This window comes from Raphanus sativus, chromosome 7 (genome assembly GCF_000801105.2).
Source record: "Raphanus sativus cultivar WK10039 chromosome 7, ASM80110v3, whole genome shotgun sequence".
Taxonomy (NCBI): domain Eukaryota; kingdom Viridiplantae; phylum Streptophyta; class Magnoliopsida; order Brassicales; family Brassicaceae; genus Raphanus; species Raphanus sativus.
The window spans coordinates 10,290,072-10,306,454 of NC_079517.1; the positions used below are offsets into that span (position 1 = coordinate 10,290,072).

A 16,383-nucleotide genomic window follows, 5' to 3' on the forward strand; every position below is an offset into this window, starting at 1 on the left:
GCCATAATTTATAATTAAGCTATTATAATTATAATTTCTTATCCGTAAATACATTTGAACTAAATGTACTCATATATATTGCAATTTCAAAAATTTATATTATTAAAAGTATACAATAAAGATGAAGATAAATATATACGATTAGTTATAGGATAAATAAACATTGGGTTGATTTTTTAGTAATTATCCCTTTTAACTTTTAATATATGTATGACTTTTAAATTTGAGGCCATAAACTCATTTCAAGTGGCCTGATTTACACATATGGATTTGGAAGAAAATGATGTATGTGGATTTGGAATAATTTAAAATGTCTAAGTAATAATCATAAGTTCATGAAACGAAAACACTTCTTATTAAGAGTCCAGTCTTTGGTTTTGGTACATTACAGAAACATAACACACATACATCTTATAAAATTATTATTTAGGATATATAACCATTACTTTTTTATTTGAACCGGCAGAGTATTGTGGTGCAGTTAGAGTCCCTTACTCCCCCACCCGACCTTGTGGTGGCCGCCAGAGCTCTTGCTCATTCGCCAGTTCTCCGAAGCCTTCACCATTACTGTACGGCCACTGCCACTTCCATGGCTGGGGTTCATGTAGACATTATGTGGTGGAATCTGAGGACCCATAAGCCTGTCCTGGTGCTTCATCCCGTGTGCCCCGTGCTGCTGCATACCGTGCACATCGTGCTGCTGCATCCCGTGCGCACCGTGCTGCTGTATACCGTGCCCACCATGCCCACCATGGCCATCGGGGTGCTGCATCCCGTGCCCACCGTGCTGCTGCATCCCGTGCCCACCGTGCTGCTGCATCCCGTGCGCACCGTGCTGCTGCATCCCGTGCGCACCGTGCTGCTGCATGCCGTGACCACCGTGCTGCTGCATGCCGTGACCACCGTGCTGCTGCAGCCCGTGCCCGCCATGGTATCCATCTTCATGCTTTCCCTGCCATCCATTAGCCATCTTTCCATCATTAACCAGATTACCAGTGGTGAGAAGCCATATATAAAATTCTAAATCCGTATGTTAGAGTAGGGGTGGGCGTTCGGGTATCCGTTCGGGTTCGGATCAGGTATTTCGCATTTTTGGATATTTTGGTATATGACTATAATATCCGTTCGGGTATTTCTAAATTTCGGGTCGGGTTCGGATATTTTTAGTTCGGTTTCGGTTATTTTGGATCGGGTAAAGTGCCCACCCCTATGTTCTTTTTTTTTAACATCGAAAGGTTATTCTATTACTCAAATTTGAGGTGGTATGGGTAACCAGACCCGAATAAAACAACCAAAATAGCAAAGAGAACGGTGAAAAGTACGAGCGCCCACCCCTATGTTAGGGTGGACAATTGGTGTATTTGCATACGGCTTACCATATCACAATAAATCCCAAGATATATACAGATAAAATTACTGAACAAAATTCAGCATCCTAGGTCGATTGGACGGGGTTAACAGCCTATATTTCTTTCTATAGCTTAAATATGAACCAATCCTTCTCTAACTATATACCAATAAAATCTAAAACCATAGCAAATAATTCATTAATTTTTTTTTTGTCACTGTCATTAATTTCTTTTTAAAACCCTAAAACTACAACATCAATCATAAATATACCAACAAAACATGCAACCTTTTTACTAGTGGTGTGTACTAATGTTTTCATTGTGTCGCCACGGGCAAAACTCCCATAGTGCATGTTTCCTTTTAAAATGTTTGAAGGCACTTGGAAAGAAAATATTCAACATAACATGGCTAGTAAGGTTTCAAAACCAGAGAAGATAGCTTACGTTGTGGTGAGGCTGAGCCAAGTTCATATGGGGTTTTTGCTGGTGATGCGACAACACAGTAGTGTGGTGGCTACGGCTTTTCTTAATGAACTCATCATCGTCTGAGTATTCTTCATCACAGGGAGGCATGCGAGCCATGGGTGGACGGCCGTGGTTAGCCGGAAGGCTCATTTGGTGGTCGTAGCGGGATTGACGATCAAAGTGGCCACTTCCTGAGTCCTCATGCGACACAAACTCATTGTGCCCCTCGAAGCCGTAACCACTGCTTATGTGATCCTTGCGGCCGAACCCGTGCCCGTACCCACCTATAAGTGTGTCAAGCATTTTTCTTAATATATGTATATATTTGTCTTGGTGTTTTTATATGGATGAGTGATTAAAAGCCTCCTGGTGTGTCTATATATACACATTTTTGTGGTGTGGTGTTTGTTTTAAAAAGGCGGTGGATACGATTCCCTCTGTTAATCACTCCTATATCATGATAAGTATCTGAATCTTATTCTCTTTTCCACCACCACCATACGGAAAGTTGACTAGACATATTTGTTCTGATTCCGTTCATCCTTTTTACTAGATAATTCAGACTGACGTGGGATATTCAAATTCTAAATTGACAACAATTATATCAATGCAAGGATAGTAATTAAACTGATCTTAAACTTACAGTTCTGCTTTACTTTTGTATCAAGCTCAACGATCATTCCAATTTAGGACTAGAAACAACTAGATCCAGCTTAACGGAATAGAAAAAGAAGTTGAGTGTATAAATCTCTTCTATATATATTATTTAAAAACATTACAATCTTTGAGGTATGATATGTGCCATCACTAAAATGATTTTTAAAATTCTAAAAAAATAAGTTGGTTAATTTAAACATATACTCCCTCCATTTAAATTACTTGTCGTTGTAGAGCAAAATTTTTGTTTCAAAATGAGTGCCGTTTTCGGTATTCAATGCAAAATTTATTGTCAATATTCTCTATTCTATTTTTCTATTGGTTGAAGTATGGTTAGATGTATTGGTAATTGTGTTTTTATTTTGAAAATACGTAAAATTAAATGTTTTCTTAATCTGTGTGCATAAGGCTAGAACGACAAGTAATATGAAACGGAGGGAGCACTATACTTTTCATCAAACTAATCATATAATTAATTTTAAAATTATTTTTTCCTTAAAAAAAGCTACAGAATTATCTAATGCATTTAAAATATATACGAAATTAATGATTTTGAATAATAAAAATTTGATAATAATTTGTGTATCCTTCATCATTTTGTTTAATTTTATATTATTATAATAAATTAAAATATCACATTAACCATATGATAAATTTAAATCTTCTGTATATTTCATTAATTTATTTTCTTTTAAAAGATATAATTTATGTATAACCTATAAAAACATCTGGGTAGTTTTTTTACCTCGTTGATCTTATTTATCAGTCACTTTTAGATATAAATTTATTTTTATTTTAGATAGTTTGTTTACCAGATTCATTTTTTTACACAAATAATTTTAATTTTTATTGCATCTCGTAACACTTTTTTGTTTAGTTACGTTTATGTTGGTTTGTCTAAAAACAATTTTGGAGATTTGATATTTTAAATTATTTAATTAAATCTGATTCTATATATAAAATAACTTAAAATTTTAAAATGTATTAACATAAAGTGTTGCTTTAATCACTTACTTATTAAGTGTATATTATATGTGATGCAAACATACAAACAAACATAACTTCAATTTGATGTAATATACTAAAAAAAACAATTGTTGTATTTAGATTCAGCGTCTTGTGCAAAACCCAAAATAAATAAATTGAACCGAGCCAAAAAATCAAAACAAAACTAGAATTCACAAATATCTTAGTGCTTCATGTTCTTCTATATCCGAAAACTAAAACCATCAAAGATTGAACATAATACCTAATATTTGAAAATATAAATTATATACTCAGGATATTAGTTATATTCATACAAATTATATTAAATTATCTGAATTATTTAATATCTTAATCCAACTTTTTTCTTCTAAATATTCCAAACGATCTGATATTTGTTCACGCAACCAAATTATCTGATATTTTATTAGCTATCTAAAATTATCTAAAAACTGAATCAAACTAAACTTATATTGGATCCATTTTTTAAAGTGCTCCCAGACCCTCACCTTCTCTAGAGGTAAGTTTTATATAATGAATGATCCAAATTCCAAATTATAAATTGAAACGAGCGGGTAGGAACAGGTTGTACAGTAAAGAACGCAAGAGAGGATAGATGTGACTAAAGGAGTGGGGCATGCATGAAGCAGATAATACCGTAAGTTTAAGTATTTTTGATTCGTTTTGTAGTTTACGGATATCTAACTTTTCGATTGGATATCCGGTTTTCGGATATCTAGAAAATTTACAAATATTTGCGAGTGTTACAACTATTTACAAATATCTCAGCCATTTTTTCAGTACAAGTGAATCTAAAAGAAACTATACAAGTTTGTTTTCAAAAATATGTAAAAACTAGTGAAACTTTATGTTCATTAAATTTTTAAATTAAATATTTTTTATAAAATATAAAATTTTAGAAATATTATAGTCTTTATAATGATTTTATAAATAAATTATTAAATTATATCTTAAATAATAATAATACAAAATTATACATTTACACCTCTCTATTTAATTTTAGATATACTTTTATATTCTATATGTATAAAAAACAGAACAGTGTGGATATTCGATCCTTGATTTGTTTTTAACGTATATCGATTTTTAATATTTGTTCATCTCTAAAAACTTACGAATATCAGAATTTTTTAGATCGAATCGAAACAAATAATAAATTTAATCAAATTTAACGGATAGAATTTTTTAAATCGAATCGAAACAAATAATAAATTTAATCAAATTTAACGGATAAAATAGCTAGCTCTACAAAGGAGAGTATTATATTCTTCTTTTCAATTTGTGTGGACATATGTCTTTAACAGCATGTATTCAGTTTCAGTTTGACAAAGAACATGTACACAATATAACTCGGTTTGATAAAATCAGCCAATTCTGTTTTTATTTACATAACGGTTCAATCAGTACGCCCCTTGTATCATTTTCTCCTATACTTTCCATCTGCCACTACCCGGTGTGGTTTAGTGTTCATTTTTATATTAGTTTTCATTAATACAATATACAGTATGGACTATTGTTTCACTAGCTTGCCCATCGTGCGAGGATATGCTATAACGTGGATTATATTCCGGGAAAATTCTTTAAAAATACACAGACTGAATTTCTTTTGCTGAAAAAATACACGAACTTTTTTGGCTTCCCAAAAAATACACAAACTAATTTTGATTGTCCATAAAATACACGAACTTTTGAATTTTGAAGGTTTCACACCTCGATTTTAACGGTATAAACAGTGACTAACAGAATAGTAAAACGCTGTTAGACGCCGTTAACTCTGATTAAAAAGTTCATGTATTTTATAGACAACCAAAATTAGTTCGTGTATTTTTCGGGAAGCCTAAAAAGTTCATGTATTTTTTCAGTAAAGGAAATTTAGTATGTGTATTTTTAAGGAATTTTCAAATGAAGTTTGGATATTTCATATACTATTCAGAGGCTAAATATCTGGACCCAATACAAATCCAAAATTTTATATTTGTAAATTTTCGGTTTGGTTTTGGACCAGATATTTTCGATCTGAAAAATCAAGATCCGAAAAAAACGGCCCAAACCCGACCCAAAGACCTGAAAAAACACATTCTCTATCACATGATACATGTCCGAAATTTTATATTTGTAAACTTTCGGTTTGATTTTGGACCGAATTAATGTCTAGCCGGATTCAAAAACTTGAATCGGAACTGACCCAAAAATATTCTGTCCAAAACCAAACCAAAAGTTCACAAATATTTGTTGAGTCCAATTTAGTCGAAATCTATCATATATATCTAAAAATTCACAAACAACTCTAAATTTTACATTGAAAGTTTCATATTAATTAAAAATGTTTCTGTTACAAAAACAAAACTAAAAAATATTGCAAAAATAATAACAAAATTGTTAGCAGAAAGATCTTGTCAGATTGAATATATTCGTGTCGATTTTATTAGGCCCAGGTCTATTCGGATTAGTTTTTTTTGGTTTCAATTCTTTCAAGTAGAAGAGTTTTGGATCCAATATTTTTGAATCCGGCTAAAATGTCAAGATTAGGTCTAGATATTTTAGCCGGATTCAAAAACTTGGATCGAAACTGATCCGAAAATATTCGGTCCAAAACCAAACCGAAAGTTTACAAATATTTGTTGGATCCAAAACTCTTCTACTTGAAAGAATTGAAACCAAACCGAAAGTTTACAAATATAAAATTTTGGATCTGTATTGGGTTCAGATACATCTGAATAGGATATGAAATATTCAAACTCCATTTGAAAATTCCTTAAAAATACACATACTAAATTTTCTTTGCTGAAAAAATACACGAACTTTTTAGGCTTCCCAAAAAATACACGAACTAATTTTGGTTGTCCATAAAATACATGAACTTTTTATTTAGAGTTAACGGCGTCTAACGGCGTCTTACTATTCTGTTAGTCACTGTTTACACCGTTAAAATCGAGGTGTGAAACCTTCAAAATTCAAAAGTTCGTGTATTTTATGGACAATCAAAATTAGTTTGTGTATTTTTTGGGAAGCAAAAAAAATTCGTGTATTGTTTCAGCAAAAGAAATTCAGTTTGTGTATTTTTAAGGAATTTTCCCTTATATTCCACACTCACCATCTTCAAGTTTTGCCGAATGACAAACTTGTGTTACAAAAGTCCACAAAAGAAGAAATTATTCTCATAAATGAGCTGTCTATGTACACCAAAAAGCACCAATAAAAATCGCCATTCTAAAAAATAATTCACACAAAGAATATTTAATAATCATGAATTAGTAAGCAGAGTCATATCAATATTAGTTTCAAGAACCATTCATTCCTTGTCTCTCAAGCAATTCCCCGGAAGAAGAAACTTGTACCTCTCCGCATTCTCCAGGAGGTACGCAGGAAGATGAACCGCCGAGTAAGAATGTGGAATCGGACCCATCTTCCCTATGATGTCTTTAAACGTGTACTCCTCCGGAATCATGTCGAACAGATCATCTCCATTGCATATAACTCTCTGAACTCTTTTAGGGTTCAAGTAATGACCAAACCTCACTCTATCATAGTGGCTATAAGCTTTCATTTTGAACACAAACTCACTGATCCGTCTGAAACAGAAGCTACAATGCCACCCTGAATCCGCCAACACCTCATCTGATTGCCTGTAGTGCCCGTACTTCGTTTTACCAGTCTTGTATCTATGAACCGACGCTCTCCAGCTCTTGTCGTCGACCGGGAACTCGAAAGAGTAGAGGTAGTTCTTCAGTCTTAAGTGGAGGATCTCCGGCGTGTCATCGCACCAACGGAGAAGGTTTATCGTGTGTCTGCTCGGGATCTCATCAACATCAGACATAATCAACAAGTCATCGTCCGTGATGCCCGCGAGTCTTAGAAGCTGGTCCAACGCTATTCTCTGATAAGCCTCTTCGTAGAAAGGATTCCTCTCTCCTTTCTTGAACCTTCCTCCTATCGACCCGTACGTCAACCGCGGCTCGACGAACTTGAACTCGTCAGCCCTGTGGGTGGCGAAAACAAGCGGTTTCGGTAGCCCGGTGAAGGTGGAGTTCGACTCGAGGAGAACGAACTGAGTGACGTAAGGGTAGAGTTCTTGCCACCGTATGGTGAGAAGCTCGACTTCGGTGCTGAAGAGGACGGCGTCGTAGACACGGCGAGGGTATTCACGGACAGTACCCCAGCCGTGGAGTTTGCAGAGAGATTCCATGGAAGCGTTCTCGTGGTGGTAGTGAGGAATCTCCTGGAATGGTTTTGGTGGTGATTCCCATAATGGTCTCAAGAAGTATGAGATCTTGAGGCCGTGAATGTACACACCGATAAAACATAATGGGACGATTACTAAGAGGAATATGATCGACTTTATGTCTATACCACGCAACATGCAACATAGTCTGGTGATGCCAAAGCCTCGATCTGACTCCTGTTAGGTCAACAAGCAAACCGCAAAAGAAAAGTCAATAGCTAAATCCACTCATCTAAGATTAGTTCTACTTTTTTTTTGATCAAATCTAATTTAAGAGAATAATATTACTCAGATCAGAAAAATAAGATCTATATAGTTTAGATCAAGAAAGTTTCCGTTGACAAATCAAGAACCATTGACTAAAGAAGATCTTGTTTCAAGAATTCAAATTAAAGAAAGAAGAATGAATACCTGTGTGCCGCATAGATCATCGGACTTTTTAGAACAATAGGGACCACCGTTTTCACCCATCATCCACCACATCTTCTTGGACTTTCTTTTAACACCGATCAAGAACTCGACCTCCGGAGATATAAATAATTTTTAACAAGAGATGATACAAAATAAACACAGCTCGATGATATCTACGGTAGATAATCTACCAGAGAAGAATATAAAGTAAAAGAAGTAAAAGGAAGAAAACAATCTAAAAAGAATTAAAGAATTAAGGAACCAAGAAACAGAGCTTTTGCTGTGATTATGTCGTGTCTGTTTCTCGGAGCTCTATAATGGAAAAGAAAATAATAATACTAATAGTTTGAGATGCTTTCTGAGTTTTCGGTGATGATTGATTATTATCTGTATGGCCTTTGCCTTTTAGCCTCGAGATGTGCGGCTAAGGGCAACTTAGTCAATGAAAGAAAGTATCAACGTTCGGTTTGAGTATTATCTATCATCTATCTCCACGCGTTGCGGCTTGACTCAGTCCCTCCCACTTACAGCTTTTGTCTTTGTCTCTTTGGTTGAAAAAGCCAATGGAATCACTTGTGTTTACTCTTGCTCTTCCACAAACACGTGGCTTCCACTGTAAAAAGTACAAAAGATTATATTAAACTTGAACTTAGAACAGCATCTAATACTATATGAAAGTACTGTCAAGAATTTCTTTATATAGCAAAATTTATCACATGGGTTTATATTGAAGAACTGTGATATGAAAAAGGGGTTTATATTAAAGTTTTCAAAGGATTACAAGCCACTAAGCTAGACGGATATACAAACACTTAACATCAACTAATAACCAAAAACTAGCCCAACCAAAAGAGGCATAAGAAACTAAACCAACCCAACCGAAGCATAAAAAACACAAGCCTACAAACTACAAGTCATTAAGATGATTAGCTGCAACATAAGATTGAACCCTTCTATTTTGAAAAGACCAGCCACGCCCTGTACCTTTTAATTCTTCCACCGAGTATTTACTCTTTAGCTTCCGACACAAACACCACTTTTGAAACTTAAAGACACAACATGTTCTCAAGTGTCTTCCTAGGAAGCGATGCAACCAAAAGCACGCCTACTATGCAGTAACACAAATACTGAAGTGAACAAAGTTTGTTGTCTGAAACTTATCTAGAGGATCATAAAACAGTCCACCTTATGGGTAGATTAAAAGATACTTTATCCGTAATATGTCATCGTGGAATGTCAATGAAAAAAATACTCTTAGTTCATGAATGTGGAGTAAGCTTCTTTTTTTTTCTTTTTTTTTTAAATATTTTGATATTGTTTCTTTTGAAATATAGGACTGACTAAATATTTCACAAGAGTGGAAATTTAAAACTGATCACATTGTTTCTTTTGGTTATGGTGTCCTTTGTACCATCTCCAGTGATATTCTATAATTTTCTCAACATTTAACTCTAAATATAATAATTCTATTATAGAATTAAATTTACTCTAATGGTTTACTCTATGATATTGTTATTCGATAATAGAGTGAAATATAGAGGAACTGTTTTTTTTTTTCACTTAAAAAAATAGAGTAAAATGATAGTATTCTTCTATATTTCACTATTTGCTTTATTATAAAATAAATAATTGGAGCAAATCCAAGTATATATTGAAATTATTTTATTTTTAAGTAAAATATAAAGGAAATTATATAATATCGTTGGAGACTGTTTGATATAATAGCTCGATGATATCTGAAGAAACAAAGAAGAATACAATCTAAAAGAACTAAAGAATCAAGAAACAAAGCTTTTTTGTGATGATGTCGTGTCTGTTTCTTGGAGCTCTGTAATGAAAAATAATAATAAGTTGAGATCCTTTCTGAGTTTGGTGTTAGAGCAGCCGCAATGGTGTTACCTATTGGAATACTTAAGGAAAAATACCAATCAATCGTAGGCCGCCACATCTTGTGGGGACCCACAAATAGTGCAAAGATTCACTAAGAACGAATTCTTGTTTAGGAATTTTAAAGATCGAATCTTTAGTTTTTAGTAGAGTCTACTGATTATTTATTTTTTTCCTTAAAGACTTCTCCTTAAGTATCTCCATTGCGGATGTTCTCAGATGGTGGCGGTGATGATGATTATCTTATGGCCCCGCCTTTTAGCCTCGAAAGGTACAGCCAAGCCCAGAGAAAATTAATCAAGAGAAATTTTTCGAAATGACTAAGAGTATCTCTAAACCAACTTCAATTCTTTAAATTGTATGATTTTTTTCATTCCAGCCTAACTTTAAATCTTTAAATTTTGAGGTTTTAAATAGTGACACTTTAAATTTGAGATTTTACTATTCAAACCCTTAAAACTACTATTTATTTTCTTTTTATTCCTTATAATTATTTTCTTTCAAAAAGATATCTATTATCTTTATTTACAATAACTTAAACACAGCAAAATAAAATAAAAATAGAATATATATATTATATAATACTAAAATAAAATTCACACAAATAGAAATATATATTAAGTAAAGGTAACGCAAAATAAAATACATCAAACAAACTTAACATAAACTAAAACAAATTATATAAACATTTAAATATACATATCTTATAAGTGGTACCAAATACGAGAATTCATTGGCTAACCAGTATGTGTGTTGTTTTATTATATATTTAATTTATATTATTTTTATTATATAAAATTATAATATTGTGTGTCATATAGTGTTTTAAAAGTATGTTTTTATGTATTTGTGAAGCTTTATCATTATTAATAAATTTATTAATGTTAAGGACTATAGTCTAAATAAATAAATTTTAAGGATTTTTTTGAGGTTTCATTGTTGGAGTAATCAATCTTTAAATCTTCATTTTGAGGTTTTGATTCCATTAAAATAAGGTCTTGGGTCGGAGATGCTCTAAATTTGCAAAGAAAATCAAATGCATGTCATTGATTTTGACATAATTAAGAAAACAACAATTATGCTTCCATTTGTCCGGTTTTAACCTTTTTTGTATAAGTAGCAGGTGGAGGAAAGTTGTACAGATGACTTAGATAAAGTGAAGTATAGCTAATATTTATGGGAAATTTGGAGTCATGTACATATCAGAAAAAATATTAAGTCTATGCACATAATAACTTGATGGCTATGCTATTGTATGTATATTATGTATTAATGACAAAACTGTCATGCGCTAGGTGCGCGTATGTTTTCGGTAGCTAAGTGTTTTTTTTTTGATATTTGATTTAATTGTGTGATTATACTATATGGTATGTAGTATAGTTTATTGTTCGCGTTTTGTTATATACCACCATTCTTTCATCTATGTTTCGTTTAATGTAACCTCATTCTTGCTTATTACATTTAATATGTTACACTTGTATAAATTGTGATACATTGCTTGATGATTACTTGTTAGAGGATTTAGGTTTAGAGTTTGGATTTAAGATTTGAGTTTGGGTTTAAGGTTTAGGTTTTAAGATTTGGGTTTAGGATTTGGGTTTATGATTTGGGTTTAAGATTTGAGTTTAGGATTTAGGGTTTAGGGTTTAGGGTTTAGAGTATATGGTTTGGGTTTAGGGTTTATGGTTTGGATTTAGAGTTTAGGTTTTGGGTTTAGGGTATATGGTTTTGTGTTTGTTTGTTTTCTTTGCCTATACTATATGATATTTGTAAATAGTATAGAAAAATTTAGGACTGGATCTAGAGTTTGAGTTTATGGTGTATAGTTTGAGTTTAGAGTTTAAGGTTTGGGTTTAGGGTTTAGTATTTGAGTTTAGGATTTAAGATGTGAGTTTATGGTATATGTATTGTGTTTGTTTGTTTGTCTTTGCATATACAATATAATATTATAGGCAAACAGAGCCTGAATCGTGGCAATGCTTGTGTTTCATCGATTTGTGTACTATTTCTAAAGTTATATATGGTTCAGTACAAAATGAACGACTTATTTTTGTTTACTCTAATGTTCCATGTGATTGAGATTGTAAAAGTAGAACTCTCAGATTCTCAACAAGAGATGTTGGCGGAATCTCAGTTTGGATAATTAATGCTTATGGGGTCCTATACATTTTCATTTTCAGTAATGTTTGGATTTAGGGTTTACGGTCTAGGATTTGGGTTTAGAGGTTGGGTTTAGAGGTTGGGTTTAGGGTATATGGTTTGGGTTTAGGGTTTAGGATTTGGGTTTAAGGTATATGGATTTGTGTTTGTTTGTTTGTCTTTACCTATACTATATGACATTTGTAAATAGTATAGAATAAATTATAGTATGGTTTAGGGTTTAAGATTTGGGTTTAGAGTTTGGGTTCAGGGTATATGGTTTGGGTTTAGGGGTTAGGATTTGGGTTTAGGGTTTAGAATTTGGATTTAGGGTTTATGATTTGAGTTTAAGGTATATGGATTTGTGTTTGTTTGGGGTCCCATACATTTTCATTTTCGGTAATGTTTGGATTTAGGGTTTACGGTTTAGGATTTGGGTTTAAGATATACGGTTTGGGTTTAGGGTTTAGGATTGGGTTTAGTATTTGGGTTTAGGACATATGATTTTTTGTTTGTTTGTTTGTCTTTACGAATACTATATGACATTTGTAAATAGTATAAAACAAATTATAGTATGGGTTTAGGGTTTAAGATTTGGGTTTAGAGTTTGGGTTTAGGGTATATGGTTTGGGTTTAGGGTTTGGGATTTGGGTTTAGGGTTTAGAATTCAGATTTAGGGTTTAAGATTTAGGTTTAGGGTATATATATTTGTGTTTATTTTGTTTATCTTTGCCTATACTATACGATATTTGTAAATAGTATAGAACAAATTATGGTATAGTGTTGGCTATTATGTAATTGTCTCTTTAGTTTTTGCGGTGTCTATACTATATCATATATATTATAGTATAGTGTCACTCTCTTTATCTTCACGCGCACATCTTCATCACAAAAATATATGAATATTTATTCTATACTACATATCACTTAAATATAGTATAGTATATTTATACATAGCATTTTGCAAACGTTCACGCGCCGATAAGGAGAACGTGGTATCTTTTCATGCCAAATTGTCTCATTTCCCAAGAAAAACTGTAGCATGGCTATATTCTTAATTTTTTTTCTCCATATGAATAATGAGCAAATTGACCCAATATTTATAGCAAACTGTTTACTTTTAAGATAATATAAGGAAGCCACATCACATTAATAATAATCACATACAGTTGTGTTATTCTATTTTGACGAAGTAGTATAGGACACCAACCTGACATCTAACCCCTACATATTAGACTCTAACACATCAGCTAAATAGTATACCCAAACCCCTAATTATAAAAGCTAAACTCTAATCAGTAAAATATAAACTCAAACATAATGAATAATCTAACATTTGTACCTGAAATGAACCGGTTATACCCTTCTCATCTGCAGTTACTCCAAACCTCATTCCTAAATACTAAACCTTAAACCCTAAATCTCATCATTTTCTCTAAATACTAAACTCTAAACATTAATTACTAAAACCTAAATCCAAATATAAATATTAAACCTAAATATAAACCCTAAACATTAATTACTAAACCTTGAACCCAAATATAAACCCTAAACCCAATTATCAAAATATAAACCCTAAACATTAACTATAGATTAGAAATTGGAAAAGAATAAATTTGTCAAATAAATCAACGGTGATAGTAATACCAATCGTACAAGTGTAGGTGACTGAGTCGGAGTAATATGAAATACACACATTAGTCAATATCCCTGAAAAATAGAAATGTAAGTGTTATTCTATTTCTTAAATGGTACAAAAATACAAGAAAGGATCCATATTATTTAGTTTGGTGATTTGATGTGTTCTACCATTAATCAAGAAAAGAGTACTAATATACAACCATTAAATGTTGCGCAAAAAATTACAACCATTAAACATAATAGAACATGAAACTAGTTTATTATTGATGGATGAACACGACAAAAAAAAGAGAAATATCGAAATTGAAGATCATAGCAGATTGTTCATTTTCATAGAAATAGTATAAAAATACAAAAGTGAGAAGATACTATATCTGAAATACTATAGTAATCTTACATAAATAGTTGCACTAAAAATATTTACTATACTATAATTTTCTACATATCTTCTTTTTCCAGACATGACGACACATGCATTCACCGATCCAGAGTAACCTTTCTTCACAATACCAATAAAAATTTAAAATAAATAACAAAAAAATTCAAGATCAACAACACGAAAATAACTCAAAATATAAATCGCGATATCACCTCTGTCGTTTTCTTCGGTGCCATATTTTCCTCCAAACCTTTCTCCTTCTTTGCTTTGAGAAAAAAATACCGTTTGTTTCGTAGATCTGAAAAGAAATTAAATCACCTTTCTCAAAGTCGACTACTAAAAAAATACTCAGAATAATGGGTGAACAAAAGATGACCACAATTTAGTTTCTTGAAAGTTTTTGATGTGATTATTATTAATATTATTTTTTTTATTTTACAGGTTTTTCCGGTTACTTCCAAAGATAATATGTCAATATTATATTCCTTCTGTTTCATAATAAGTGTCACTCAAAGCTCATTTTCTAATTACACAAAGAGTGTCACTTTACAATTCCAATGTAAATTATACTAATTTTCTAAAATACTATTGGTCAAAGATGTATAATTAATTACAACTTACATATATTTCAATAACTTTCTTAATTTGTGTGAAAAATGTCACAACGACACTCTTTAAGAAACGGAGGGAGTATAAAGATAATATGTCAATATTTTTTTATTTGTTTAAACTTTAAAGTCTATACAGCGCAATTTCCCATTAATCAGTGAAGAAAGTGTCAACGTTCGGTTTTGCGTCCGAGTATTATCATGTCTCTCTGTCTCTATCCACGCGTTGTGGTTTGACTCAGTCCTTCACTTACAGCCTTTGTCGTGTCTATTTGGTTAAAAAAGCCAACGGAATCACTTGTGTACTCTTTCTTCTTCCACATACACATGGCTTCCACTGTCAAAAGTACACAACTTAGAAAAGCATCTAAGATGTGAAAGGAGTATAAACAATTTCTTTATGTAACAAGATTAATTTATGAGTCTATTTATATTTTGTCATCTGGGTTTATATTGAAGAATAAAGTTTCAAAGGTTTTAAAAGCCCACAAAGCTAATACACATATGTAATATCAAACCTAAGACCAATAACCAGCCCAAACAAAAGAGGCATTAAAACACACAAGGAGTGACAACAAACTAATCCAAAAGCTTACAAACATAAGGATGATTAGCTGCAAGCCTGCAACATAAGATTGATTCCTATCTTGATATATGATCTCATAGCTCACATCCCAATACAAAAAATTGGTGTAACTGTAAACAAATTTCAACCACTAGAAAATGAAAAGAAGGATACGACGGGCCACACCCATCATCACCGTGATCTGAAATCTGTAAACTTGGGCTTGAGGCCTACTACATTTGCGTTTTTAATTAATTAACTAGATTTTGACCCGCGCTTTGAAAGCGCGGGTTTATTTTCCTTTATTTTTCTAAATTGACAAATATTTAGTTTAGTAAATGTCATATTTTCATATATTTATTTTTTTATAAAAAACTTAAGCTTTTTATCTTTCTTTATCGTGTTTCATTTTAAATGAGTATAGACCTGAGTACAATATCCGGACCCGAATAACCAACCCGAAACCGACCCGAAAATCAGGGTCCTGAACCCGATCTGACCCGGGGTAAATATCCGAATGAGTTCTAAATTGCTATATCCGAAGAACCGGTCTCAAACCTGACCCGAACCGAGAACCGAATGAGTACCCGAAGATATCCGAAATGTGAATATATATCTAAAATATATGTTATAGTTATATTTATAATTATTTTAATATTTTACATTAATATTATAAGTTAATTACAGTAGTTATTTTTGGTACTTTGAGTATTTTTGGATAAAATATGATAGGTTGAATAAAAGTTTACCCAAAAAAACTGTATAGAATGAATATTTTGATTATTTTTGGTTACTTTTGAGTAATTTGGATACAAAATTTTGAACCGAATCTAATACTTTGGTTACTTTGAGTATAAATAACCAAACCCGTTTTAGATACTTTGGTTATTTGGTTATTTTTCATGTTTTTATGCATGAGAACCGAACCCACCAGGACCCGGAAAGATCCGACTCGAATCCGACCCGAAATTTTATAATACCCGAATGAGGTTTAATTTCAAAACCCGAAAAATCCGATACCCAAAAGAACCGATCCATACCCGAACGGGTACCCG

The 16,383-nt window shown here is 32.4% G+C and overlaps 2 protein-coding genes and 1 long non-coding RNA gene across 4 annotated transcripts; all 3 read right to left on the reverse strand.

The window, feature by feature from the left end:
- Nucleotides 1-332: 332 nt before the first annotated feature.
- Nucleotides 333-2,177, reverse strand: LOC108814099 (uncharacterized). 2 transcript variants are annotated; one of them, XM_018586591.2, is made up of 2 exons: nucleotides 1,794-2,177; nucleotides 333-970 (listed from the first exon to the last, which is right to left on the reverse strand). In XM_018586591.2, exons 1-2 carry the CDS (start codon nucleotides 2,115-2,117, stop codon nucleotides 482-484), a joined length of 813 nt encoding a protein of 270 aa, XP_018442093.1. In that variant the 5' UTR covers nucleotides 2,118-2,177; the 3' UTR covers nucleotides 333-481. The 2 variants fall into 2 exon arrangements, with proteins under 2 accessions (XP_018442093.1, XP_018442094.1); XM_018586592.2 differs by having other exon boundaries at nucleotides 333-952; nucleotides 1,794-2,176.
- Nucleotides 2,178-6,612: 4,435 nt separating this feature from the next.
- On the reverse strand, nucleotides 6,613-8,570 carry LOC108818213 (uncharacterized). Its single transcript, XM_018591112.2, has 2 exons — nucleotides 8,110-8,570; nucleotides 6,613-7,875 (listed from the first exon to the last, which is right to left on the reverse strand). Exons 1-2 carry the CDS (start codon nucleotides 8,179-8,181, stop codon nucleotides 6,769-6,771), a joined length of 1,179 nt encoding a protein of 392 aa, XP_018446614.1. The 5' UTR covers nucleotides 8,182-8,570; the 3' UTR covers nucleotides 6,613-6,768.
- Nucleotides 8,571-14,018: 5,448 nt separating this feature from the next.
- LOC130497475 (uncharacterized) lies at nucleotides 14,019-14,520 on the reverse strand. The gene is made up of 2 exons (XR_008936469.1): nucleotides 14,368-14,520; nucleotides 14,019-14,275 (listed from the first exon to the last, which is right to left on the reverse strand). It is a non-coding gene; the product is annotated as an uncharacterized LOC130497475 (long non-coding RNA).
- Nucleotides 14,521-16,383: the final 1,863 nt, after the last annotated feature.

What these genes read in the sequence shown, in the direction of transcription:
- LOC108818213 (XM_018591112.2), bottom strand. Translation starts at nt 8,181, where the DNA reads ATGTGGTGGATGATGGGTGAAAACGGTGGTCCCTATTGTTCTAAAAAG. An exon ending in ATGATCTATGCGGCACACAG is followed by an intron (nt 7,876 to 8,109) that starts GTATTCATTCTT and finishes TTGACCTAACAG; the next exon opens with GAGTCAGATCGAGGCTTTGG.
- LOC108814099 (XM_018586591.2), bottom strand. Translation starts at nt 2,117, where the DNA reads ATGCTTGACACACTTATAGGTGGGTACGGGCACGGGTTCGGCCGCAAG. An exon ending in TGGCTCAGCCTCACCACAAC is followed by an intron (nt 971 to 1,793) that starts GTAAGCTATCTT and finishes AATGATGGAAAG; the next exon opens with ATGGCTAATGGATGGCAGGG.